Source organism: Gopherus evgoodei, chromosome 2, assembly GCF_007399415.2.
Source record: "Gopherus evgoodei ecotype Sinaloan lineage chromosome 2, rGopEvg1_v1.p, whole genome shotgun sequence".
NCBI lineage: Eukaryota > Metazoa > Chordata > Testudines > Testudinidae > Gopherus > Gopherus evgoodei.
In genome coordinates, this window is record NC_044323.1 from 2,154,877 (window position 1) to 2,181,794 (window position 26,918).

The window sequence follows — 26,918 nt, forward strand, 5'->3', positions numbered from 1 at the left end:
GAGGCGAGCAATGGTAAGAGAATTTCAGGATGGAGAATGCAAACTTTTTGGAGATACGTGCTGAACTAACTCCAGAGTTGCAGTGTGCCGACATGTGGCAACTTATACCCATGGAGAAAAGGTAGGGTGACCAGATGTCCCGATTTTTATAGAGAGAGTCTCGATTTTTGGTGTGTTTTTTTCTTATGAGATCGTATTACCCCCCACCTCCATCCTCATTTTTCACACTTGCTCTCTGGTCACCCTAAGAAGAGGGTCACCATTGCCATCTGGAAGTTGGCTGCCCCTGAATGCTGCTGGTCTGTAGTGACCTGTTTTGGTGTGGGGAGATCAGCCGTTGGGACCATTGTCCTGCAGGTATGTGATGCCGTGGAAAAGGTACTGTTGTACCAGGTTCTAAAGCTAGGTAGTGCTCCGGAGGTTAGTGATGACTTTGCATGCAGGAGGTTCCCAAATGTAGTTGGGCTTATTGTTTGCGCTCCCTAGCAAAGCTCAGAATTCGTGAACATAAGAGGTGTTTCCTCAGGGTGCTCCAAGGGCTCATTGACACCCCCCCCCCAGGTTTACAGACATAAAAGCTGAAAGCATCCACGATGGTAGGGTCATTTGGAACTCTGCTTTGTGTACCTTAGTGGAGAAAGTACTGTTTTCTCCTCCTCCTCTCTTCTCCCTTCCCCCCCCCCCCAGGAATATGAAGGACATTAATGGTGCGGACATTGCTTATCCTCTGCTTTCCTGTCTAAGGAAGCTATTCCCAGGCCGCTTGAGCAGAAGGAAGGAACTATGGGACCGTTGCCTCAGTCGTTGCAGAACGGCGGTGGAGGGTGCATTTGGCCGTTTGAAAGGAAGGTGGTGCTGGTTGTGGAACAGGTTGGAAACCGCAGGAAAGAAGTCCCAAAGATGATAGCAGCCTGTTGTTTTTTGCACAGTATTTGAGAGAGGAAAGGAGAAGGCCTCAGACATGGGTTGGAGGCTGAAGTGTGGAAATATGCTCGACAGTTTGAGAAGCCAATGAGATGTCCAGTGCAAAATGCAGACAGCCGGAGCAATATTGTCACGCGTGCTGACTGCTCTTAGTTTGAGTCTTAGTCCTGAAAGTGTGCAGCTATACATCCAGCCATTAACCCAGGGAGGGGTGCTAGGGATTTTTTTAGTAGGTTAGTGTTGCTGATGGGTGGTGAAAGTGCACCATTGTAGCAATTGCTATTTGACTTTGTCTTTACCTATATTTTTTTAACAACCTTATGAATTAGTGCAAATTTAATGATTTTCTGTGAAAAATGAGCTGATAAGTCCTTATGAATGAAGCTTTCAAGGTTTTGATTATTAAACAGTCTGTTACAAACAGAAATGAACCTTAATGTAACTATGCTTAATTATGAAAAATGAATGAAATGAAAAAATGGATTGTTCAGAAACCGTATCTACAAAGAATCCTTTCATTAGCACAGTAGTGAAACAAAACTGCACAGAGTAAGAGTATAGTGCAGGGCACAACACTGGCCTGGGGAAGGCTTAAAGTCACAGGCCAGCATTTGTCTTGGCTCTGCCTTTTTGTTCCTGGACCTGTTCGTGTGCAGTGCCAAGACTTCAAGTTCCCAGGCGTGACAGAGGGCTCAAAAGCACTGGGTTCCTGTGGGCCGCTGTGCTTGTGCTTAGAGCCCTGAGCTTGGGTCTGTGAAGGGAGTGGCTGCCGGGGTACAGTGGGAAGGAATTGCTGTTGTTCCCAGTAGCCAAATGCTGAAAGGCTACATAACTTGGGTGAAAGTGCCACAGGTGAAGTCATTTCCCCTACCTGTGGCACTGATCCCTATGCAGCCACAGGAAAGATTGGAGTGGTTTGGGTTCTCCAGGATTCATAGACTCTAGGACTGGAAGGGACCTCGAGAGGTCATAGAGTCCAGTCCCCTGCCTTCATGGCAGGACAAAATACTGTCTAGACCAGGGGTCCCCAACGCGGTGCCTGGGGGCGCCATGGCGCCCGTGGGCGCATATAAATGCACCTGTGTCCTGGCCAGCAGTGGAGCATCCACCGAAATGCCGCCGAATTTCTGAAGCATTTCGACGGTGATACCTCTTGATGACGCCGCTTGCTGCTGACAAGCGGTGTCATCGAGAGGTGTCACCCCTGAATTTCTGCGACATTTCAGTGGCGATACCTCTTGATGATGTCGCTTGCCGCCAAGTGACATCATCGAGAGGCGTCGCCACCAAAATGCCTCAGAAATTTGGTGGCATTTCGGCAGATGCTCCACCACTGCCATGGTCCTTCGTCTGGCGCCCGCCAGACGAAAAGGTGAGGACCACAGGTCTAGACCATCCCTGATAGACATTTATCTAAGCTATTCTTAAATATCTCCAGAGATGTGGTGGAATCTCCCTCCCTAGCCAGTTTATTCCAATGTTTAACCACCCTGACAGTTAGGAACTTTTTCCTAGTGTCCAACCTAAACCTCCCTTGCCGCAGTTTAAGTCCATTGCTTCTTGCTCTATCCTTAGAGGCTAAGATGAACAAGTTTTCTCCCACCTCATGACACCCTTTTAGATACCTGAAAACTGCTATCATGTTCCCTCTGTCTTCTCTTTTCCAAACTGAACAAACCAAATTCTCTCAGCCTTCCTTCATAGGTCATGTTCTCTGGACCCTCTCCAATTTCTCCACGTCTTTCTTGAAATGTGGTGCCCAGAACTGGGCGCAATACTCCAGCTGAGACCTGACCAGCACAGAGTAAAGTGGAAGAATGACTTCTCATGTCTTGCTCACAACACACCTGTTAATGCATCCCAGAATCACGTTTTGCTTTTTTTGTAACAGCATCACACTGTTGACCACAAGCTAAATATGAGTCCACTATAACCCCTAGATCCCTTTCTGCCGTACTCCTTCCTAGACAGTCTCTTCCCATTCTGAATGTATGAAACTGATTTGTTCCTTCCTAAGTGGAGCACTTTGCATTTGTCTTTATTAAACTTAATTCTGTTTACCTCAGACCATTTCTCCAAGTTGTCCAGATCATTTTGAATTTTGACCCTATCCTCCAAAGCAATTGCAATCCCTCCCAGTTTGGTATCATCTGCAAAGTCAATAAGCATACTTTCTATGCCAATATCTAAGTCATTGGTGAAGATATTGACAAGAGCTTATCCCAAAACAGACCCCTGCGGAACCCCACTTGTTATACCTTTCCAGCAGGATTGGGAACCATTAATAACTACTCTCTGAGTACAGTTATCCAGCCAGTTATGCACTTACCTTATAGTAGACCCATCTATGTTGTATTTGCCTAGTTTATCAATAAGAATTTCATGCGAGACTGTGTCAAATGCCTTACTAAAGTCTAGGTATACCACATCCACCACTTCTCCTGTATCCACAAGTGTCATCATCCTATCAAAGAAAGCTATCAGATTGGTTTGACATGATTTGTTCTTTACAAATCCATGCTGGCTATTCCTTATCACCTTACCACCTTCCGAGTGTTTGCAGATGATTTCCTTAATTACTTGCTCCATTATCTTCCCTGGCACAGAAGTTAAACTAACTGGTCTGTAGTTTCCTGGGTTGTTTTTATTTCCCTTTTTATAGATGGGCACTATATTTGCCCTTTTCCAGTCTTCTGGAATCTCTCCTGTCTCCCATAATTTTCCAAAGATAATAGCTAGAGGCTCAGATACCTCCTCTGTTAGCTCCTTGAGTATTCTAGGATGCATTTCATCAGGCCCTGGTGACTTGCAGGCATCTAACTTTTCTAAGAGATAGGATATCAGCTTTGACGGCCTTTTGTGAAGTGACTGTATTGCTTTAATGTGGTGTAATGTAGCCGTGTTGGTCCCAGGATGTTAGACACACCAGGTGGGGGAGGTGATAGCTTCAACATTAACAAGTCACTGGGACCAGATGGCATTCACCCAAGAGTTCTGAAAGAACTCAAATGTGAAGTTGCAGAACTATTAACTAAAGTTTGTAACCTGTCCTTTAAATCGGCTTCAGTACCCAATGACTGGAAGTTAGCTAATGTAACGCCAATATTTAAAAAGGGCTCTAGAGGTGATCCTGGCAATTACAGACTGGTAAGTCTAACGTCGGTACCGGGCAAATTAGTCGAAACAATAGTTAAGAATAAAATTGTCAGACACATAGAAAAACATAAACTGCTGAGCAATAGTCAACATGGTTTCTGTAAAGGGAAATTGTGTCTTACTAATCTATTAGAATTCTTTGAAGGAGTCAACAAACATGTGGACGAGGGGCATCCAGTGGACATAGTGTCCTTAAATTTCCAGAAAGCCTTTGACAAGGTCCCTCACCAAAGGCTCTTACATAAATTAAGCTGTTATGGGATAAAAGGGAAGGTCCTTTCATGGACTGAGAACTGGTTAAAAGACAGGGAACAAAGGGTAGGAATTAATGGTAAATTCTCAGAATGGAGAGGGGTAACTAGTGGTGTTCCCCAGGGGTCAGTTTAGGACCAATTCTATTCAATTTATTCATAAATGATCTGGAGAAAGGGGTAAACAGTGAGGTGGCAAAGTTTGCCCGTGATACTAAACTACTGAAGATAGTTAAGACCAAAGCAGATTGTGAAGAACTTTAAAAAGATCTCACAAAACTAAGTGATTGGGCAACAAAATGGCAAATGAAATTTAATGTGGATAAATGTAAAGTAATGCGCATGGGAAAAATAACCTCAACTATACATACAATATGATGGGGGCTAATTTAGCTACGAGGAAAAAGATATTGGCGTCATTGTGGATAGTTCTCTGAAGATGTCCACGCAGTGTGCAGAGGCGGTCAAAAAAGCAAACAGGCTATTAGGAATCATTAAAAAGGGGATAGAGAATAAGACTGAGAATATATTATTGCCCTTATATAAATCCATGGTACACCCACATCTTGAATACTGTGTACAGATGTGGTCTCCTCACCTCAGAGATATTCTAGCACTAGAAAAGGTTCAGAAAAGGGCAACTAAAATGATTAGGGGTTTGGAACGGGTCCCATATAAGGAAAGATTAAAGAGGCTAGGCCTCTTCAGCTTGGAAAAGAGGAGACTAAGGGGGGATATGATAGAGGTATATAAAATCATGAGTGATGTGGAGAAAGTGGATAAGGAAAAGTTATTTACTTACTCCCATAATACAAGAACTAGGGGTCACCAAATGAAATTAGTAGGTAGCAGGTTTAAAACAAATAAAAGGAAGAAGTTCTTCACACAGCGCACAGTCAACTTCGCACAGTCAACTTGTGGAACTCCTTACCTGAGGAGGTTGTGAAGGCTGGGACTATAACAATGTTTAAAAGGAAACTGGATAAATTCATGGTGGCTAAGTCCACAAATGGCTATTAGCCAGGAAGGGTAAAGAATGGTGTCCCTAGCCTGTGTTCATCAGAGGATGGAGATGGATGGCAGGAGAGAGATCACTTGATCATTGCCTGTTAGCTTCACTCCCTCTGGGGCACCTGGCATTGGCCACTGTCAGTAGACAGATATTGGGCTAGATGGACCTTTAGTCTGACCCGGTACGGCTGTTCTTATGTTCTATTGGACAAAGTTCTGTTGGTAAGAGACAAGCTTTTCAGCCACACAGAGCTCTTCTTCAGGGTCCAGTCCTGCTTTTGTAACAGCCAAAGATTTGAATCACACCAAGAGAGAGTGAAGGTGTCAGTGAACAGCACTGTACCCTGTCTGGGAGGGAGGAGGGTTTTTCCCTCTGGTAATGCAAAGGAAGAGCTGCTAAGATCAAGGTATCTTTCTGTCTGTAAGTAGACACTTGTAGCTGAGTGGGCAGAAGCATGGTCCCCGCCTAGCTCTACAGGGGAGATGTGAGTCACACTGACTCTGATGCTGTGCCTAAGGCAGCAAGCTCTCACCCTACCATCACGGAGAAAGCAAAGTCAGAGCTGAATATGGGAGGAGGCGGCAAGGAAGGACCGATGCCAAAATACACTTGCCTTGTTTAAGGGGGAGAGAAAGGGAAAGCAGCTGGAAGATCACTGCTGGTTACATAAACACCTGCTCAGAAGGTGGCCATGGCCATAGTGGGCTCTCTTAACCAAGAAAGCACAAAACACAGCCCCCAGGAGAGGGGTCTGAGAGAGGATTCTGTCCTGGGGGTGAGGGCAGTAGGTTGACCCCTTGAGGGGAGATGAGTTCCTGGCATGTGCACAGTCCTGGGGTTGGGACATGACTCCAGGTTTGGCTTGCCAGTGTGCAGGATCTCCCTGCCTCACCAGGCCTTGGGAAGTCAGAGCCCCAGAGATGTGACTGGGTGAAAACAAAATGTCTCGGTGATTGGATTTGTTCTTATTTGCTATTGTCTTCAGGGACTCTCCACTGACCTGGGCACCAAACCCGAGACAGCTAGGCATCAGTCACACCTGCACCTCTAGGCTACCACAGAGAGTCAGCAACCCTCCTCCACCCCTTAGGTGACCATGGAGCATATAGGGGAAACTGAGGCGCACATAGTACTCCTACATAATATTTACAGAAAATTCCCACTCCGTCACATCCTTGTCCACGTAGCTGGGTGGTGGTTTGCAATACTGCGTTGCTTGATGTCCTAAAAGTAATATGCTGCAACAGGGCCCTTTGGTGTTGTACTGCCTGCAGGAATTGCTTTTGCATCTCTGTCTCCTTCTGTATTGTTTTTGGCTATGGCAATGCTGTCCCTGGTCACTGCAGTGATCTCCTGGAGAGAGAGCTCTTTGTTTCCCTCTCTGTCCTCTAGTACTGCCTCCATCTCTGTGACTTATTTATTTATTTTTTGGTGGTTGTTACCGGGGTCGGGGTGGGGAATGACTCTGTAATAATGTCTGAACATTTCAGCATTAACTTTCTACCCCTCAGGCTAGCTGGCCACTCAGCTGTTAATAAAAGGGTGGGGGCACAGCGGGTGGGGGGAGAAGGGAAAAAATGCAGCAGGCTCCACAGCTTTCCTTGGCTGAGTGGTTGTGTAACCTTGGAAAATCCTGTCCAGCTCCTTGAATTTGTACAGGTTACATGTCCCCTGCCAGATTCTTTTTCCCCCATCATCCCTCATTTTAATATAGGTCCTCATGAGCTGCTTGCTCTTTGTATGACATTGTTCATATTCTGATGGTAGCCTCTCCCATGCATCTGCTTCACAGTGTCCCCAACTGGATCTTTATTTTGGTGAGTGGTCGACCGGAGTTTCCTGCACCAAAGTTTTTCGCCAGATGATAGCGAGATCCAGGGTGTCAGCATGGCTCCAAGTGGTTGTTTGAGGCACTTGGGGTTTCTGGAGTATTATCGCAGCAATATGGATATACTAGTCTCTGGGAGCAAATGGGCAAAAGCTGGCAATGCAGCAGCCTGTAAGTAGGGCAGGGATATCCGGTCATCTTGGCCTCAAAACAGCAGAAGTACACAGGTAAACAGACTAGTCAGTTATGGTCACCTGCAAAGCAGTGTTGGGATATCAGCCAAAGTAGTTCGCAGCAGCATTGTATGCATGCAAACAATAGACCGAACTAATTCGGTTTCCAACAAAGCTAGTTCACTTTGAAAGACTCATAGACTCTAGGACTGGAAGGGACCTCGAGAGGTCATCGAGTCCAGTCCCCTGCCCTCATGGCAGGACCAAATACTGTCTAGACCATCCCTAATAGACATTTATCTAACCTACTCTTAAATATCTCCAGAGATGGAGATTCCACAACTTCCCTAGGCAATCTATTCCAGTGTTTAACTACCCTGACAGTTAGGAACTTTTTCCTAATGTCCAACCTAAATCTCCCTTGCTGCAGTTTAAGCCCATTGCTGCTTGTTCTATCATTGGAGGCTAAGGTGAACAAATTTTCTCCCTCCTCCTGATGACACCCTTTTAGATACCTGAAAACTGCTATCATGTCCCCTCTCAGTCTTCTCTTCTCCAAACTAAACAAACCCAATTCCTTCAGCCTTCCTTCATAGGTCATGTTTTCAAGACCTTTAATCATTCTTGTTGCTCTTCTCTGGACCCTCTCCAATTTCTCCACATCTTTCTTGAAATGCGGTGCCCAGAACTGGACACAATACTCCAGTTGAGGCCTAACCAGCGCAGAGTAAAGCGGAAGAATGACTTCTCGTGTCTTGTTTATAACACACCTGTTAATGCATCCCAGAATCACATTTGCTTTTTTTGCAACAGTATCACACTGTTGACTCATATTAAGCTTGTGGTCTACTATGACCCCTAGATCATATTAAGCTTGTGGTCTACTATGACCCCTACTATGACCCCTTTCTGCCATACTTCTTCCAAGACAGTTTCTTCCCATTCTGTATGTGTGAAACTGATTGTTCCTTCCTAAGTGGAGCACTTTGCATTTGTCTTTATTGAACTTCATCTGGTTTACCTCAGATCATTTCTCCGATTTCTCCAGATCATTTTGAATTTTGACCCTGTCCTCCAAAGCAGTTGCAATCCCTCCCAGTTTGGTATCGTCCGCAAACTTAATAAGCGTACTTTCTATGCCAACATCTAAATCGTTGATGAAGATATTGAACAGAACCGGTCCCAAAACAGACCCCTGCGGAACCCCACTTGTTATACCTTTCCAGCAGGATTGGGAGCCATTAACAACTACTCTCTGAGTACGGTTATCCAGCCAGTTATGCACCCACCTTATAGTAGCCCCATCTAAATTGTACTTTCCTAGTTTATCTATAAGAATATCATGCGCGACTGTATCAAATGCCTTACTAAAGTCTAGGTATATCACAAGGCTTGTTAACCTATCAAAGAATGCAATCAGATTAGTTTGACACGATTTGTTCTTTACAAATCCATGCTGGCTATTCCCTATCACCTTACCACCTTCCAAGTGTTTGCAGATGATTTCTTTAATTACCTGCTCCATTATCTTCCCTGGCACAGAAGTTAAACTAACTGGTCTGTAGTTTCCTGGGTTGTTTTTATTTCCCTTTTTATAGATGGGCACTAGATTTGCCCCCTTCCAGTCTTCTGGAATCTCCCCCGTCTCCCATGATTTCCCAAAGATAATAGCTAGAGGCTCAGATACCTCTTCTATTAACTCCTTGAGTATTCTAGGATGCATTTCATCAGGCCCTGGTGACTTGCAGGCATCTAACTTTTCTAAGTGATTTTTTACTTGCTCTTTTTTTTATTTTCTCTTCTAAACCTACCCTATTCCCGTAAGCATTCACTATACTAGACATTCCTTCAGACTTCTCAGAGAGAAGAGACTGCAGAGTTCCTGATGAATGCAGAGTCAGTGTGCTACAATGAATTGCATTGTGTATGCAAGATTTTTCAAACCAGACGAACTTGATTTAATCCAATTTAAACTTCCCATGTAGACAGGTTCTTGAAGACCATCAACAGTTCTGTGTGGTAGGTGGGTAGCCTGAGTGGCACCAGCTTATTGCTTCATCCACTCACAGCAAGGAACACTTCCGTCATTCTTTACACTTAACATTTTAAATCCATTTCCTCTCTCTCCTCCCGTGTCATTCTTCCCCTTTCTCTGGTAATAAAATATTTATGCTTTTTAGCAGCTGCCTCCTTGCTTGTCCCTGGAATCAAGTCACATTGCAGGATTTCAGAGAGACAAGGTGGGTGAGGTAATATTATAGAAATTGGTCCAATAAAAGCTATTACCAAAACCATCTTCTCTCTCCTATCCTGGGACTGACACTGGCTACAACACCACCGCATATTGCAGGGCTTGTCATACTGCAGTCGCTTCCATAGCAACAGTCTGTGCTGCCCTGAAATGCAGGTATGAATGGGAGAGGGAATTTTGCTGAACAGAAGTAAGCTGCACCCCCTACCCCTTTGGATCTGGCAGCAGGAACAGTCTTATTCAGATGTAAATCTGCCACTGGCTGGGCAGTTGTGGGGAAGCTGAAAGATACCAAGGGTTGATTTGTTTTTCATAGGTTACCCTCCCCCCCCCCCCAAATAAAATAAATCTCTGGTATGTTAGCTGCCCTGTGAAGTCTCTCCCCAAGCTCTGAAGCACTGTAAGGGTTAATGGTGATGGCCAATGGTATGACATGCAGAACAGCAGGAGAGAGCATCTCTCCTTCCTTGTGCATTTTAAGATTCATGCTGCTGTGTGTCCATGTTAGCGCACTACATTGTGCTTGAAATTGTGAACACAGATTCTCAGAGCATCTCTGAGGTAGGTCAACATTAGCTCACTGTACAGAAGAAACAAAGGGAGGCAGAGAAGCTGGGCTCTGGACCTGGCCTGTGGAGTGAGTTACTGTCACAGCGGGGAATAGACCCCAGGAGTCCCTGACTCCCATTTTCCTGTTTATTACTGTATTACCATTCTCTCCCTCTGTTGGCCATCAGAATCAATGGCAATAGGCATATACTATATGGAGCACATGGAATTGCAGGTGAAGGGATTGCTGTGATTTACGTTCCAGGAGATGCTTGAGGAGGGTGCTGTCAACCCTAACTAATCCTGACAACCCAGCGGTGTTTGCATAGTGGGTGTGTGTGGAAGTTGTGGGAATGACGGACGTGCCCTCATTTAATCGAGCTGAACTTTTGTTTTCAGGTCACTTCTCCCACGTGTGTCTGTTTCTCTAAAGCTGCAGCAGTTGAGCAGACAGTCTCATAAAGATCCAGTAAACTTTAGGTTCTGCAGTGTATGCGGTCTCAAACTGTTAGCTGTAGGGCCCAGATCCTCAAATGGATTTAGGCTCCTAGTGCCTAGTGATTTCAATACAAGTTAGGAGCCTAAATACCTTTTTGAGACTCTGGGCCTGTGTACCTTGGAATTGCCTCTGTTCTAATTTTCTCTGGGTGTCCTGTAAGATGGGGAGTACTCTGCTTACATGTAGTAAAGCAGCACCTTTCCTTTCCTAGGCACTGCAAGTGCCTTCACACGGGGACACTGTAGTGCAAACAGACATCTAACTTCCATGGGTATTTTTCTTGGGCTAGATCAGACCATCTGCATTTGCTGTGTTACATTTTGTCCTCTGTCCCCTTCATGTCCTCTCTGCCCATGTACTTGGAGGGCAGTGCTATCCAGAGCGAGTGGATCGCTACCACGAAAAGAAAGCCTTTGGTGTATTGGAATCTACTGTGAATCAGTGGCAAAAAGCTACTGTAAAATGTACTGGCCTGTTTTACCTGAAGACGTCCGTAGCTGGAGCTGCATAATACTGCACAAAGACTTGCTTGAGTTAGTGGGAGCCCCTTGCTGCCCTGTTCCTGCATTTCATTTTTCAACTCTGTGCTAGGTGTGGGTGGGTATTCTACAGCAGTGAGGAATTTGGGATTGGTGGGGAGAGGTGGAGAAACCTGCTCAGCTAAATCAGCCCACAAGTCAACTGTTATGAAAGGAACAGTTCAATCAGGTGGAGGCCCTCAGCTGGAACTGCAGGCCTCTCTCAAGAGAACCACAACCTGTGAGCCTGAGGGATGGCTTACTTTGGTTAATGATGAGAGTGGTTGCATTTCATACTGCTCTCTGGAGAAGGATTCCCAGTGCCTGGTTACAGCTTGTATGTTGTATCTGTGCACTGTTGCTTACCTGTCTTGTCTACTTAGTGGGTAAGCTCTTCAAGATGGGTACTGTCTCTTACTGTATGTGTACAGCACCTAACATCATAAACCCTGATCCTGAGTAGGGCCTGTAACTGCTTCTCTAATGAAATGCTGTCAAATGGATAAAATGCACTGGAGACCTAGTTTTAACATCACTGCACATTGTAATGCTATATCTGCTCTCCTATTTCTTTCTTCTGTACTTAAACTATGCCTATCTTTCTTTCTGTTTTTAAAATAAAATCTGAAGCCAACACTTTCAAAAGTGCTTATGGGCAGCACCCCAAATCCATATTTAAGCACTTAACCAAAGGGTTTTAACTCATCACAGTAGGACAGATCAGGACCGGCGCCAGGATTTTTGGCGACCTAGGCAGGGGTCCTTCCACGCTCCTGGTCGGCGGCAATTCGGCGGGGGGAGGGCGGGTCCTTCCATGCTCCCGGTCTTCGGGGCACTTCAGCAGCGGATCCTGGAGCGAGTGAAGGACCTGCCGCAGAATTGCTGCCGAAGACCCGGAGCGTGGAAGGACCCCCCGCCGCCAAGGGTGGCAAAATGCTGCCCCCCTCCCCAATCCTGGTGTCCTAGGCGACCGCCTGGGTTGCCTAAAGGGAAGCGCCGGCCCTGGGACAGATGGCATCCACCTAGGAGTTCTGCAGGAACTCAGATATGAAGATACAGACCTGACAACTGGAGTGTGTAATCTATCTCAGAAATCAGCCTCTCTAGCAGATAACTGGAAGATAACTAATATAGTGCCAGTTTTTAAAGGGGTTCTGGAGAAGATCCTGGCAATTACAGACCAGCATGGCTAACTTTGGTACCTGGCAAATTTGGAGAAACGATAGTAAAGAATAGACTCAGATATCTAGATAAACGTGATTTAGTAGGGAAGAGTCAACATGGCTTTTGAAAAGGGAAGTCATGCGTCACCACTCTGCTAGAATTCTTTGAGGGGGGTAAGGATGATCCAGTTGATAGTGTAGTTGGATTTTCAGAAAAGCTTTGACAAGGTCCCTCACCAAAGACTCTTAAGCAAACTAAGTAGCCATGGGCTAAGAGGGAAAGTCCTCTCATGGATCAGTAACTGGCTGAAAGATGGAAACAAAGGATAGGAATAAATGGTCAGTTTTAACAGTGCAGAGAGGTGAACAGCAGGGTTCCTCAGGGACCTGTATTAGGACCAGTGCTGTTCAAATATTATCATTAATGAGCTGGAAGAGGGGATGAACAACGAAGAGGCAAAGATTGCAGATACAAAATTATTCAAGATAATTAATTAAGTCTGAAGCTGACTATGAGGATTTACAAAGGTATCTCTCAAAACTGGGTGAGTGGGCAGCAAAAAGGCAAATGAAATTTGGAGTTGATAAGTACAATAATGCACGGGGCGGGGGGTGATCCTAACTGTACATATACAGTGATAGGTTAAATTAGCTGTTACCCCCACAAGAAAGAGAGCTTGGAATCACAGTGGATAGTTCTCTGAAAATTTCTGCTTAGGGTTCAGCCGCAATCAAAAAGGCTAACAGTATTTTAGGAGCTATTAGGAAAGTGATAGAACGTAAGACAGAAAATATACTACTACTACTACTATATAATTCCATGGTGCACCCACACCTTGAATATTGTGTCCAGTTCTGGTTCCTCCATGTCAAAATTTCAGAGGAGGACTACAAAGATGATTCACTTAGGAAGGAACATTCAGTTGCACACATACAAAATGGGAAAGGATAACCTAGGAAAGAATACTGTAGAAAGGGATCTTGGGGTCAGAGTGGACCACAAGCTGAATATGAGTCAACAGTGTAACACCATTGCAAGAAAAGCAAACATCTTTCTGGGATGTATTAACTGGAGAGTTTGTAAGCAAGACACAAGGTGATAAGGCCTCAACTGGAGTATTGTGTCCAGTTCTGGATGCCACATTTCAAGAAAGATGTGGACAAATTGGAGAAAGTCCAAACAAAAATGATTAAAGGTCTAGAAAACATGACCTATGAGGAAAGATTGTCTTTTCCAGACTAAACAAACCCAGTTTTTTCAGAGGGGGGATGTGATAATAGTTTTCAAGTACATAAAGAGTTGTTACAAGGCAGAGGGAGAAAAATTGTCCTTGTTAACCTCTGAGGATAGGACAAGAATTAATGGGCTTAAATTGCAGGAAGGGGGAGGGTTAAGTTGGATAGTAGGAAAAACTTCCTAACTGTCAGGGTATTCCAGTTAAGCACTGGAATAAATTTCCTGGGGAGGTTGTGAGATCTGTCATTGGAGATTTTAATAATTATGTTAGACAAACAGAGCTACTACTTAGTCCTGCCTTGAGTGCAGGGGACTGGACTAGATGACCTCACAAGGTCCCTTCTAGTTCTATGATAAGGGTATCAAACAGCTTTTGATCCAGGAGAGTGTAAAATAATCAGGGATGTTCAGCTTAGAAAAGAGACAACTAAGAGGGGATGTGATAGAGATCTATTAAATCATGAGTGGCGTGGAGAAAATGAATAGAAAAGTGTTATTTACCCTTTCCCACAATACAAAAACCAGGAGTCACCCAATGAAATTAATAGGCAGCAGGTTTAATTCAGGAGAAAGTACTTTTTCATACAACACACAGCCTCTGGAACTCATTGTCATGGGATGTTGGGATGACCAAAAATATATCTGGGTTAAAAAAAGGACTGGATAAGTTCATGGGGGATAAGTCCAATTAACTATGTCAGGGACACCATCCCATGCTTGAAGTGACCCTAAACCTCTGACTGCCGGGAGTGGAAGGCAGGTGGAACACTCCATAGTTGTTCTGTTCTGTACACTTCACCTGAAACTCTGGTACTGGCCACTGTTGTAGACAGGCTACATGGTCTGATCTGGGATGGCAGCTCCTATGTTCTTATTGTCTCATTTCAATTTGAGTGGTGGGTGTGTATTAGCTGTGAAAATCAGGCACATTGTGTCAAAATAGGCATCTAGCAATTGAGGTACACAAGTAGTGGCTGATCTTAAAGATGTTGGCCTTAATTTCTCTCTACCTCAGTTTTACGCACCCTGATATGACTAGCGTGAAGCTTTGTATATAAAGTGCTTTGAGATTGTCTCCTATATGCCATGACAGGACAAAATGTTATAGGAGAGCAAAGACAGTAGCTCCTTCTCTTAAGGATCCAGAACTATTTCACTTCTTCCCCCCCCCCTGCCCTTTTCCCCCCAGTTGCTCATAGCTGTTTAAAACCTTTACTTTTTCATGCTGAAATTTTCCGTGCTCGGTCGCTATTAAGGTGATCGTGTGTGTAAGTTTGAGTAAAATCAGCTCCACCACTGAGGGAGAGAGACTGAAAAATAAAATCACCCCTCACGAAATTCTTGACTTTTTCTTTGAACTGCTTTGAACAAGTCAAGAATTTCTTTAGGGGTGGCAGGTGATTTTATTTTTCAGTCTCTCTCCCTCAGTGGTGGAGCGAGACTGAAAAATAAAATCACCCCCCACCCCTAAAGAAATTCTTGACTTGTTCTTTGAACTGCTCCAGCATGACAACTGCTCTTACAGTCATGTACACTAAAACCCTTTACTTTCTCCGCTTTTGCTATTGTTGACTTGTGCTTGGGTGTTACTGGGGTTTCTCAGAACCCAAGGCAATGGTAACTTAACTCAGTGGCTCTCCAGATTACAGTACCCCTTTCAGGAGTCTGATTTCTCTTGCATACCCCCAAGTTTTGTTTCCCGGGGTTCTTTTAGCCCAAAGCTCTTGGTAATTTTTACTGTGTTCGAGGTGGTGTCAGGAAATAAATCAGGGGAGACACGATCACCTGACCGATAGATGGCTGGCACAAACAGGACAACACAAGAGTGCTTTCACTTAAAGCTAAACTTTACTTAGTCTCAAGCATTTACACATGTCCACAGCAAGTTAGTAAAACACCCTTAACCCTTGATAATTACCAAAGCTGAGTATGGCTCTCGAGTGACACAGCGACAGGCTTCCGGTGGCCAAATCTTCTGTCTGCCAGTGGGGACCGCAAGATGTATCCAGAGGGAGAGTCCAAAAAGAGTCCCCAAATGAGCCCAGCTATCTTAGGCTTTTTTCCCCCTATTTATGCATTAGTAATAGAATGACATGTCCCTTAAAGAAAACTTGTGAAGTGAGCAGTTTTAATGGTCAAGCAAGAGGTTCCTTCTGATTATTGATTAACCAGGTGTGGGTTTTTCCAGAGTTTTCAGCCTTGAGACCCCAATAGACATTCCTGGGCACATCCTGCTTTTTTAAAATGCAAGTATCAGCAACTTCAACACAATTCTTATCAGGAAGGACATGGGGTCAAGCTACCCTTTCTGTGGCACTCCAAACCCCTCCCCTCCTGCCCTGGGCAAGCTGAGATTGCTTAATAGGTTGCTTTTAACAATAAGCCATATTGGTTTCAGGCACTTTACTGGTTTGCCAAAATCTCCCTGTACAGTTTCACCTCACTTAAAAACTGTTTGCTTACAAAATCAAACATAGAAATACAAGAGTCCCAGCACATTATTACTGAAAAACTGCTTACTGTCTCATTTTTACCATATAATTATAAATCCATTGCAATATAAATATTGTATTTACTTTCAGTGTCTATTTACCTAAGGGCAGGAAATGGTTTTGAGGAATCAGCAGCTAGGTTTCAGTGGGCCCTGCCTTCTGTCTGACTGCTGGAGAGCTTAGATGTCAATTCCTCGCCCAATTGGACTGTTCCAAAGCATATTCTTTCGCCTATTTTTTTATAACTAACTTTAAACAAAACAACCTATTGGGTTTTCCAAATTTTCCTAATTTCAATAAAACATCTTATTACTTTTTATTAAAACATTTCTAGTTACACCAATAATGTATTAGAGGCATTTAAAACCAAGGTCACTATTGACTCACTCTCTTTCATACTTGTTAACTTTCTGTCCCATCTTCCCATTCTGATTAAGAAACTGCAACTGGAGTTGTCTGCCCTTCCTTCACAAAGGCCTAAGATTTTCCTAGCTTTGTGATGTTTAGTTTTCAGCTGGCAGTGGCTGAACATACAAAATTGTTGGCTGCCATATTGTCAAATTCTTGGGTATGCACAGCAGGAATGTGAGATTCTGGGGTAACACAGGCACTAGCCATGGCTGAAGGCAATTTAAACACCATTTATCTGATTTGCAGTCTGGTGCGTGGTCTACCTGCCTACTCAGTTGGGCTTTTGGGCTGGCATTAGTACCTGCCTTTTCCCACCACCTAGAAGCACATCTGAACTGGCCACCTTCCTGTTAAAAGTGTATCCATATTTATTAGCCTATGAAGTCCTTTTTCCATGTATGATCAGAATGCAGCTATCATTTCAGAACAGTGTTGTAAAACAACCAAGAGCTGGGGATTAGCACTGGAGCCTGGCTCTTGCACCACTAAGGTGGGTCTGATTTGTCCCTTAGCAACGCTTCCTTGGGCTGTGTTAATTATGCCAGAGGGTGAGCTGAAACAATAGATGTGGCAATCCATGTGCACGCTTGCCTCTCCCATGGGTGACTCGCTTTTGGCCTAGCTACCCTTCTCTAGTGTCCTGTTGGCTTAGGAGGAGTGTTCAAATCCTCTCATGAGCTCCAGCATCACTTCCATAAAAACCCTCACGTTCTCCTGTTGACTGTTTAACTTTTAATTAAAACTAAACTCAGCTGTCCTGTCCTAGGCATCTTTTACAGATGGTAAGCAACATCTCACCTGTCCACAGCAAGCCCAGCCCGTTTCTTTGGGATGTCTTGTAATATTATTGGTCCTTAGCCACTCTTCTTCAGAGCTCTGTTGCATTAATCCCACCCTCCCCCTGCACCCTTTGTGCTAGTGCAGTAGTTCTCAACATGGGGCACATACATCTGGGGGTATGCAAAGGTTTTCCAAGGGGTACATCATCTCATCTAGATATTTGCCTAGTTTTACAACAGGCTACATAAAAAGCACTAGCAAAGTCAGCACAGACAAAAATTTCACACAGACGATGACTTGTATATATTGCTCTATATACTATACACTGAAATGTAAGCACAATATTTATATTCCAGTTGATTGATTTTTTTTAATTATATGGTAAAAATGAGGAAGTCAGCTATTTTTCAGTAATAGTGTGCTATGACACTTTTGTATTTTTTATGTCTGATTTTGTAAGCAAGTCATTTTTAAGTGAGGTGAAACTTGGGCATACACAAGACAAATCAGACTCCTGAAGGGGGTTCACTCAACCTTTCCAGATTACAATCACTTTGCTAATGTACCTGGAGACAGCAGTGGATGTTTCCCACTGTTCTATTTACCAGAATCCTTTTTCTACAGCTGGGGAAAATAAGACAGAGAGAAACTAAGTGACTTGACCAAGGTGATATGAGTGTGTCAGTGTGTGTATTGCCACCTTCTAGAGGCTGGTTCCCTTAGAGGGTAACAACCCACTACTGCTGGCAGTTACTTTGTTAGTTCAAGTGGTTGAGGTCTGTGCTGAGTGTTAAATAAAGGCTGGGGTTACACACTGAATGAAGGGAATAAAAAGAACTTGAATAACTATGCATTCAGTGAACAAGGCAGGGAGCCTAGGGAAAAAACTAGGTTGCGGTCATATAACTAGAGGGTCACACAGTTCATAGCTTCTGTAGGCTGAGATCACTGCACACAATGGGGCTCCTTGCATCCCTTCATCCCTTCCTCCCCCCACAAGCTCTCTGTGTGCCATCCTCCCATCCCCCTGCAGTTCAAGGTCTTCCCATAACCTCTGTCCCCCACATGCGCTCCCTCATGTCTTCCATTCTAGGGTCCCCTATTTTCCTCTCCTTCCAGGGGCTTTGTGTGACCCTCCATTCCTCTTCTCTGCCCCATGCCAGGAGCTCTGTGCCACCCTCTTCCCCTTCTCTGTCCTATGCCAGGGGCTCTCTGTGCCCCTGTTTCCCTTGTGACTATGCCTGTCTTAACCTACCTGTGTCTAGAGGGGGACATGCTTTGTATCTTTTGAAGGCCAAGCTCACTGCACACACCAGGGCTCCTTGCATCCTTCTATTCCCCCCCATCCCCCTAAGCTCCGTGTGTGTCACCCTCCTGGCCCCCGCTAGTTCAGGAAGAGATCTAAATAGGTCAATTTGTATAATTGGTAATTTGTTAAATGATTTATTTGTCACCTGGGCTACATAGCAAAATTATGTTGACCAGTGTCAACTTGTTTCGTGATAGTTTTGCATGTGTCCATGGCTAAATTTGTCTCCCGCCGCCACTGCCACACTGTTACATGGACACAGTCACACCACCTCCCTGAACAACATAAGGTCAAGCAGAGAGAAGTCCCTCATATGTCAGCATGTTAAACTCCCTTGGGATTCTGGGCAGAGTGGAGATGGAGGAGGTAGTTATGCTGCAAAGTGTTATTGGCAGCCATGAACCAGCTCTTAGACCTACAGTCTGATCCCATGTTCAGAAGTTATCACCTTGCATTCCCAAGGAGCAGAGGAAAGCTTTTAAGTTGAGCATAGAGCCTCAAGTCCCTCAGCCATTGGAAGCCTGTAGGATGATGTATGTGCACCGGAAGCTGATGTCAGTTTGCAACGGCAACCTTAATTTGGTCATTTCCTAACTTCTGAGTACTTACTTGGCAGCCGTAAGTTCCTTTAATATTGTTATCTTGGCTGCCATATGGATTATAGTGCAGAATTTCATTCATTGCCTCAGTGGGTAGTTCTCAAAGGCCGGGCTATAGCTCCCCAGTGGGTTTCCATAGGTCATAAACCGGTCCCTGTTGGCAGCCATTCCACTGCTGGGTGCTTCTAGTCAGCACTGTCCATACTCTTCCGACACCATATGCAAAGTGACTGGACCCGTCACACTGATGCTCTCCCAAAACACAGGGAAGCAAAACATCCAATATCAGGGAGGCACTGAACAACGCTAGCGCCGTCATGGGCAAAAGGGAGAGAGAGAGAGCAAAACTCCTCTGGCCCGTGAGAGCGGAAGCCTGCCCCTCTCCAGCAATGAGGGAAGGAGAGGGCCTCCTTCCAAACGGGCCTTAAGGTTGCCGGGAGAGTGGAGCACCTCCTCCACATATGCCGGGATCAAGAGCTCCACTAGGAATCCCTTGAAGGACTAAGAGCAGTAGCTCAAAGGATTCTGGGAGATGGGGGTCACATGCAGGGGACGGAGGAATAGCTGCATCTTGCAGTACTGGAGGGGAGAGGATGAGACCTATCAGCTTGTGTAGACTGTACATTTCCTTATAATGATAGCACTACTTCTAGTGCCTGCGGCTCCCAACGTGCTTTACACACTGTGCAGGATTCAGCCCACAACTTGGAATGCTGGAGCTTCTCTTGCTGCCCAGGGAACTGCCCACAGTGCTGTAGGACAGGAAGTGGGGAAGAATTCTCTGACCAGTGGAACCAGCAGTGGGGTAAGATTTACCTATGGAATGCAATGCTCCAACCAGGCATTTGTCCGAGACAGCAGGGGCAAACACCCTGAGTCGGGGCACAGGGCTAGGGACTCCTTCTTTAGGAAGGTTGCCCCATGAATCACCGTTGTCATTTCCTGCAGCACTTGTGTCTCCCATCCAAGCACTGGGCACCCTAGACCTTGCTTAGCTTTATCTGTTAAGACCACAGTCCCAAGCAGTAGAGTTTTAACCAGGGAAGGGATGAGATGGGCTTCAGAGTGTGCACTGCTGAACAGCTGTTCATCAGTCATAAGCAATGTCCTTCTCATTAACACGCTCGCTTTCTGCATTCAGTGCACCTAATTTTAAATGAGCTAAGATACATGAATGAACATATATCTGGCTTTTAAACCTCCCAGGTGACTACGTGGGGAGGTGTCCCTGTAAGCGGGCTATTGGTGTGAATCAGAAGCGTTTGTGGCTACGCTGGATCGTCAGACTTCTGGACTCATATGTGCTATTCAGGCATCAGTAATCACTTCTTAATATAACAGTCTTCCTCTTGGCCCATCCTGCTTTGTCAGTCACCTCCTTGCCTTTTTTTTGAGTAATGTCCATCTCAGAGCCAACCAGTTTCCTCTGTGAAATGAAACCATACCCCCTTGGGCTGTGATCTCACCAGATCTCATGTGCTGGGCAGGTGCTTTAATGTTCCAAGTTATTAGATGTTATGTCAGAGGTCCCCAAGCTGTGGGGCGTGCCTCCTTGGGGGGTGCAGAGGAACATTTTGGGAGGAGTGTGAACCCCCAGGCCTGCCCCCATCAGGGTTGGGGAAGGAGTGCCACCTAGCTTGGCTGCCGGCCCCATGCCAGGGATCCCGTCTGCTAGCTCCACGCCCAGAGCTCCACTCCCAGCTCCAGCTGTGGCCCCAGCCTCAGCCCCCTTACCTCATGCGAGTGTCCATCCTGCTCCCGACCCCGGTTGCTGCAGCTGTGTCTCCAAAATTGTGGCCTGTACTGTGGGTTCTCATCCCGATGCATTGTAGCATGTATTAACTTCTTCCGCCTCGATCCACTTGTCGTAGTCTGGATCAGACCTTTTTGTGTCCTGGCCATTGTGTTTTGTCAAGTGATTAAAAATGTATGGAATATTAAAACAGAAAAGCTGACCCACTTTAACCAGTCACATCACTCTTTGTCCTCTTTCGATTTGCTGGGTTTTTTCAAACCGCATCTTCTGTCTGTCACTTGTCTTCGCCCTGCCCTCTGAAACTTCAAGCCTTAGAAACCTCCAGTGTTGCCAGACTCTTAACAGATCCAGGGATAAACCAAGTGGGTATTGCATTGATTACTGTGTCACTAATCGTTACAGGGATTGAAAATGGCATTGGGCCAGGACCTTTATAGTTCACTTGGGATCACTGCTATAAAAAGCGTTGCTAGTCTGAAGGACCAATGACAAATTCAAGATCTGATGTATTGCAAACGAACAAGGCTACAGAGCCAGGCTATATGTCACTGGAAAATCAGGAATCCTGTCTTAATAGCTTCTAGCATTGGTGGGTCCCAACCCTTTGGCTGAAGTGTTTCCCCCAAGTTCGATTCTAACATTATTTTAGAACCTAAAGAACATCTAGCGCTAAAAAGAAAATGCTCTCTACTGTCTGAAAGCTGGGCCTCTCAGCTTTCAAGTGTTATGAAGCATTAATCTCTAATATTAATGGTTAATAGGTTACCAGCTGCTACAATCACACCGAAATTGCAGCTGCAAGGGGGTAAGAAGGTAATAAGAATGACATGACTTCATGGTCTGGTGTTTCAGAACCCACCATTAACAGTGCCTTTGAGACCAGTGAAGTTTGTGGCAAGTGTCAGAAATGGTTCAATCCACACTGGAGACAGGCCTTTGAGTGCCAGCCGTGGAAAATTACAGGGATGGCGCTGGATGTCAAGGATTTGGAAAGACTTGGGCCTTTTGAATCCAGCTTGAATCAAGAGTGTTCAAAAGTAGTTACCATCTCATGGTTATTCAAGAATGTGGCCCATGCAAAGTGCGTTTGGTGGATCCTTTCTCTGTAAGAGGTGTCTGCTTTCAGGGTTCAGACTGTGGAGTAGCCAGCCAGAGCCGGCTGCCTGAGCACCTTAATCTGTCTCTGACACTGCTAATTTTCAGGACTTTAAAAGCAATTCAGTTTTTCTGCTGTCTCTCTGCCGAGCTGCTCAACTGTCCTCTTCCTAACTGCAAAACTGCAGCATTCGTGACTATAACACCCTCCCTCAAGGAAAAACACAAATCTACTTCCACTAGCTCCACATTCTCACTATGTTTCAGGTGTCCCACCCGCCCGGGGGAGATGGCTTGATGATTCAGAGGGTGGTTCAGCGGCATGGCCCATTCATTCTTTGAGTTCTCCCCAAGACTGCCAACTAAAGGGCTGGCAGGGATGCATAAATCCATCTAACAGGAACTGTACTGAAGCCACCAACTAAGAGGGTATGTCTACCTGGGGATAAAAGCCCCATGGCATGGCTGACCCATGTCAGCTGCCTCAGGCTTGTGGGGCTAAAAATGGCTGTTCAGGCTTGGGCTGGAGCCCAACCTCTGGGACCTTGCCTGAGTGTCTACATAGTAATTTTTCAGCCCTGGAGCCCAAGACCTGCGAGCCAGCTGCACATTTGTTATCCCCGTGTAGACAGAGAGAGAGGCCAGCAGAGGCATCAGCTATTGGATATTACTATGCTTAGTCAGATTCAGACTGGTAACCTAGAAAAAGTTCCCCTTACATCTCCCAGTCCTTGGCAAGGTTTGCTGATGGGTCCAATGCATTTCAGCGTGTGACATGCAGTAAACTGTGGGCTTGCTTAAATGTATAATTCTTCTTGCTTGTGTCTTAATCTTAGCTACCCACTGCTTAAGCTCCCCTTACCTGGAACGGGCCCTGTGGAGTACAGCACCCTGGTGAAGGATTACTCACCACCGTCTTCAGAGCCAGGCCACCAGCAAGGAGATCCTAGTGAGAGACCTGATTGGGTAGGTCTTTTGTGTGTGTGTGTATGTGCTGCCCCCTGCTGACTTGTGTGTGTGCACGCACGTACGCACGCACCTGAGAGAGAGAGCCGGGGGGCGGTGGGGAGTTCACTCTGGTGTTATTTGCACCTTAATATAGTGAACGGAAGAAGTGCCTTGTGATCTCACCTCGCCTGGCTGTTAAATTCAGGGCTAATGTACTCCTGTTGTTAGACTTGAATGCTGTAGGAGACCCAATTCTGGGCATTCAGAGTGGATGGGTAGAAGCTTTCAAATGCTGTTCAGCAGGAGCCTGCAGTCCAAGGGGAGACAGAGAACCGTATCCTGAGTCAAGTGTTGCATTTTGCTTGCTGCTTTTTTTCACAATTATTATTCAGTTGTGTTAAGTCAATTTAGTGCTAGTGGTAGGTGCTGGATTCTTCTTAGTGTATGTGCAATGTGCTGCTGGCGGCACGTGACCAGGATTCAGCACCGAATATGGTTCACTGGTTGCATCCTTAGCTTTCCTGGCCTGGGCCACGGTCTGACGGGGTGCACGACATGAACGCTGATCCTTGCCCCTGGGGCTGGATTGACAGCCCAGAAAACAAAAGGTCTCAGTTCTTCCCCTCCAACAGGGACAGCGCGGGCAGTGACAGGGCAAGTTGCCCCCACCACTCTGCTAGCATGCCTCAGCCCTGCCATGGGACACTCCACCGCATAAGGGTGAGAATAGAGCTCAGCCAGTCTGTACAGCTGCTATCGTCCATGGAGATGCTACCAATCAGGGGGTCACTTACTGCTGTACCCCTGTCTGTGGGGATTTGGTCTCTGATCTACCAACCAGTTCACAACTCCTGCTCCACTGACCAGCCACCAGAACAGAATGACTGGTCCATCACTGCCAGGCTGAGCTGGGATCAGGCTGCTGGCCTGGAGGTGAAAGGCTGTGGATCCCAGTCCCTGTGCCTTGAGCACTTCAGTACATCCTCTATGTTCTCTCCTTTGGCTCGGCTAGCTGCCTGGAGTGTTCGCAGTAACTAGGAGCCATTTGGTGCCAGTTCAGGTCTCATCTCCAACATTTATGCCTATTTCTTAAGGGCAAAACCAAGCGTTTTCCATTTGAGGTTAAGCAGCCACACTCGGAGCTGGGTGACTGTCACAGAGTGATGAGCCCATTGTGCTCTGGCAGTGGAGGCATGAACAAAGGGTTAACACTGACTTGGGTAGAAGCCAAGGGTTTCTTGTATCAGCCAGGATCATGAAAATCAATGCTGCTGGTGTCCGAATGTACCAGGTAGGGGTTTGACTTTTCTTTGGCATGAGCAGCCTGTATCCACAGCCCTTGTTCTGGAGGCTAGGGACAGTTCTAAAACCGCCCCCTGCTCAGCATAGCTCTGCAATGCCCTTCCCTCCTAACCTGCGGGATCCCTGGGTATCCTAGTCCTTGGCACATCACAGTTCTGTCAGGGCACTTCAAGCCTAACTTGCAGCCCCCTGCTTTTACAGTCCAAGGCCTCTCTTCAGCAGAGGCTGCCAAGTGCATGAACATTTTTGGTAGATCACGGTGTCCCCACTAATTTGGCTGTGGCTGAAGCCACCTGCCTTCCTCCAGGCTCCTGCAGTCGCTCCACTGCAGTCAGCCCTAGAAGCAGCTCGTGTGTACAGGGCTATAGGCTCAGGCTGCAGCTGGCTGAGGAAAGCTTCTCTTCAGCCATGGCACTCAAGTTAGCTGCTAGAGCTTGAAGAGTGTGGCCACCAGAGGCCACACCTACTCCAAAGCGGCATGCAGCCTGCCGAGAAGGAATGGGAGAGCTACCTGGTGAGGGGGGAATGCGAGGGAATAAAAGCTATGAAGCTAGAAAGAAACCAGAAAATGAGAGGAGGAAAACAGGCCATGGTCGGGTGTGGCACAAGAGGGCATGTGGGGGGCACCTGTCCCTCATCTGTCACAAAAGAGGGGACTGCAAGAAGGAAGGCTTAGGGGTCGATACTGTAGGGTTTGTAGGAGAGATTCCTGCTCACTCTGCAGGCTTGCAGACTCCGCTATCTCCAGAAGGTCACCTCTCTCTCTCCCCCTGTTTTCCCCACAGTACCTGGGTGCTCCCGTGGCCTACATCCAGCAGATCTTGGTGAAAGCCACGGTCTCGCCATGGCACAAGAACTTCCTCGCTGTGGATGTGTTCCGCTCGCCGCTCTCCCGCGTCTTCCAGCTAGTGGAGGAGATCAGAAACCACGCCCTGAGAGACAGGTAAACGCCCATGGATTAGAGAGTCCAGATACGGAACTGGGCCTGCCAGTGTCACGCTGACCCCCCCACTAGTGCTCTGTGGGTCTAGCCATCAGGATTGAATCCTTAGACTCCTGGCAATAAGGAAAGCAAGAAACTAGGTGGGCTTCAAGGCAAATGATGTCACATCCTTTCCACACCCTGGTGTAGACAAGCTCATATTACTCAAAAAGTAATAGCAAAAAAATGTTGAAGTACATCAGAAGCAGGAAGCCTGCTAAACAACCATTGGGGCCATTGAACGATTGAGATGCCAGAGGAGCACTCAAAGACAATAAGGCCATTGCAGAGAAGCTAGATGAATTATTTACATTGGTCTTCACAGCTGGGGATGGGAGGGAGACTCCAAAACCTGAGTCATTCTTTTTAGGTGACAAATCTGAGGACTGTCCCAGATTGAGGTGTCATTAGAGAAGGTTTTGGAACAAATCGATACACTGAACACTAAGAAGTCACCAGAACCAAACGGTACTTACCCAAGAGTTCTAAAGGAACTCAAATGTGAAATTGCACAACTTCTAACTGGTATGTAACCTATCATTTACATCAGCTTCTGAACCAGATGACTGGAGGATAGCTAATGTGACACCAAGTTTTTAAAAAGGCTCCAGAGGCAATCCCGGCAATTACAGGCCGGTAAGCCTAATTTCAGTACCAGGCAAACTGGTTGAAACTATGGTAACGAACAGAATTATCAGATACATAGATGAACATGATTCATTGGGGAAGAGTCAACATGTTTTTTGCAAAGGGAAATCATGCCTCGCCAATGTATCGGCATATGAAGAAGTGAGGTTTTTTTACCCGCGAAAGCTTGTGCCCAAATAAATCTGTTAGTCTTTAAGGTGCCACCAGACTCCTTGTTGTTTTCCCAATGTATTGGAATTCTTTGAGGGGGGTCAACAAACATATGGACATGAGTGATCCAGTGGATATAGTGTACTTGGATGTTCAGAAAGTCTTTGACAAGGTCCCTCACCGAAGGCTTTTAAGCAAAGCAAGCAGTCATGGGACTGGAGGGAAGGTCCTCTCGTGGATCAGTAACTGGTTAAAGGACAGAAAACAAATGATAGGAATAAATGGTCAATTTTCAGAATGGAGAGAGGTAAATAGTGGTGTCCCCCAGGAGTCTGTGCTGGGACCAGGGCTGTTCAACATATTCATAAGTGATCTGGAAAAAGGGATAAACAGCGAGGTGGCAAAATTTGCAGACAGTATAAAACTACTCAAGATAGTTAATTCCAAAGCAGACTGCAAAGAGTTACAAAGGAACCTCACAAAACTAGGTGACTGGCCAACAAAATGGCAGATGAAATTCAGTGTTGATAAATGCAAAGTAATATATGCTGGAAAACATAATCCCAACTGTACAAATAAAATGACGGGGGTCTAAATTAACTGTTACCACTCAAGAAAGAGATCTTGGAGTCATTGTGGATAGTTCTCTGAAAACATCCACACAGTGTGAAGCGGCAGTCAAAAAAGCAAACAAAATGTTGGGAATCATTAAGAAAGGAATAGATAATTAGACATAAAATATCGTATTGCTTTTATATAAATCCATGGTACGCCCACATCTTGAATACTGCGTGCAGATGTGGTCACTCCATCTCAACAAAGATATATTGGAATTGGAAAAGGTACAGAAAAGTGCAACAAAAATGATTAGGGGTATGGAACAGC

At 45.7% G+C, this 26,918-nt stretch overlaps 1 protein-coding gene across 8 annotated transcripts in view; it reads left to right on the forward strand.

Annotated features, from left to right (window-relative positions):
* Positions 1–26,918, forward strand: part of SCAP (SREBF chaperone) — a 122,848-nt gene that overhangs the window by 50,181 nt on the left and 45,749 nt on the right. For all 8 annotated transcript variants that reach the window (XM_030549773.1, XM_030549769.1, XM_030549770.1 and 5 more), the window contains 2 exons: positions 22,840–22,969; positions 25,039–25,196. In XM_030549773.1, coding sequence (XP_030405633.1) covers positions 22,840–22,969; positions 25,039–25,196 — 288 coding nt within the window. The remainder of the gene's footprint in view (positions 1–22,839; positions 22,970–25,038; positions 25,197–26,918) is intronic.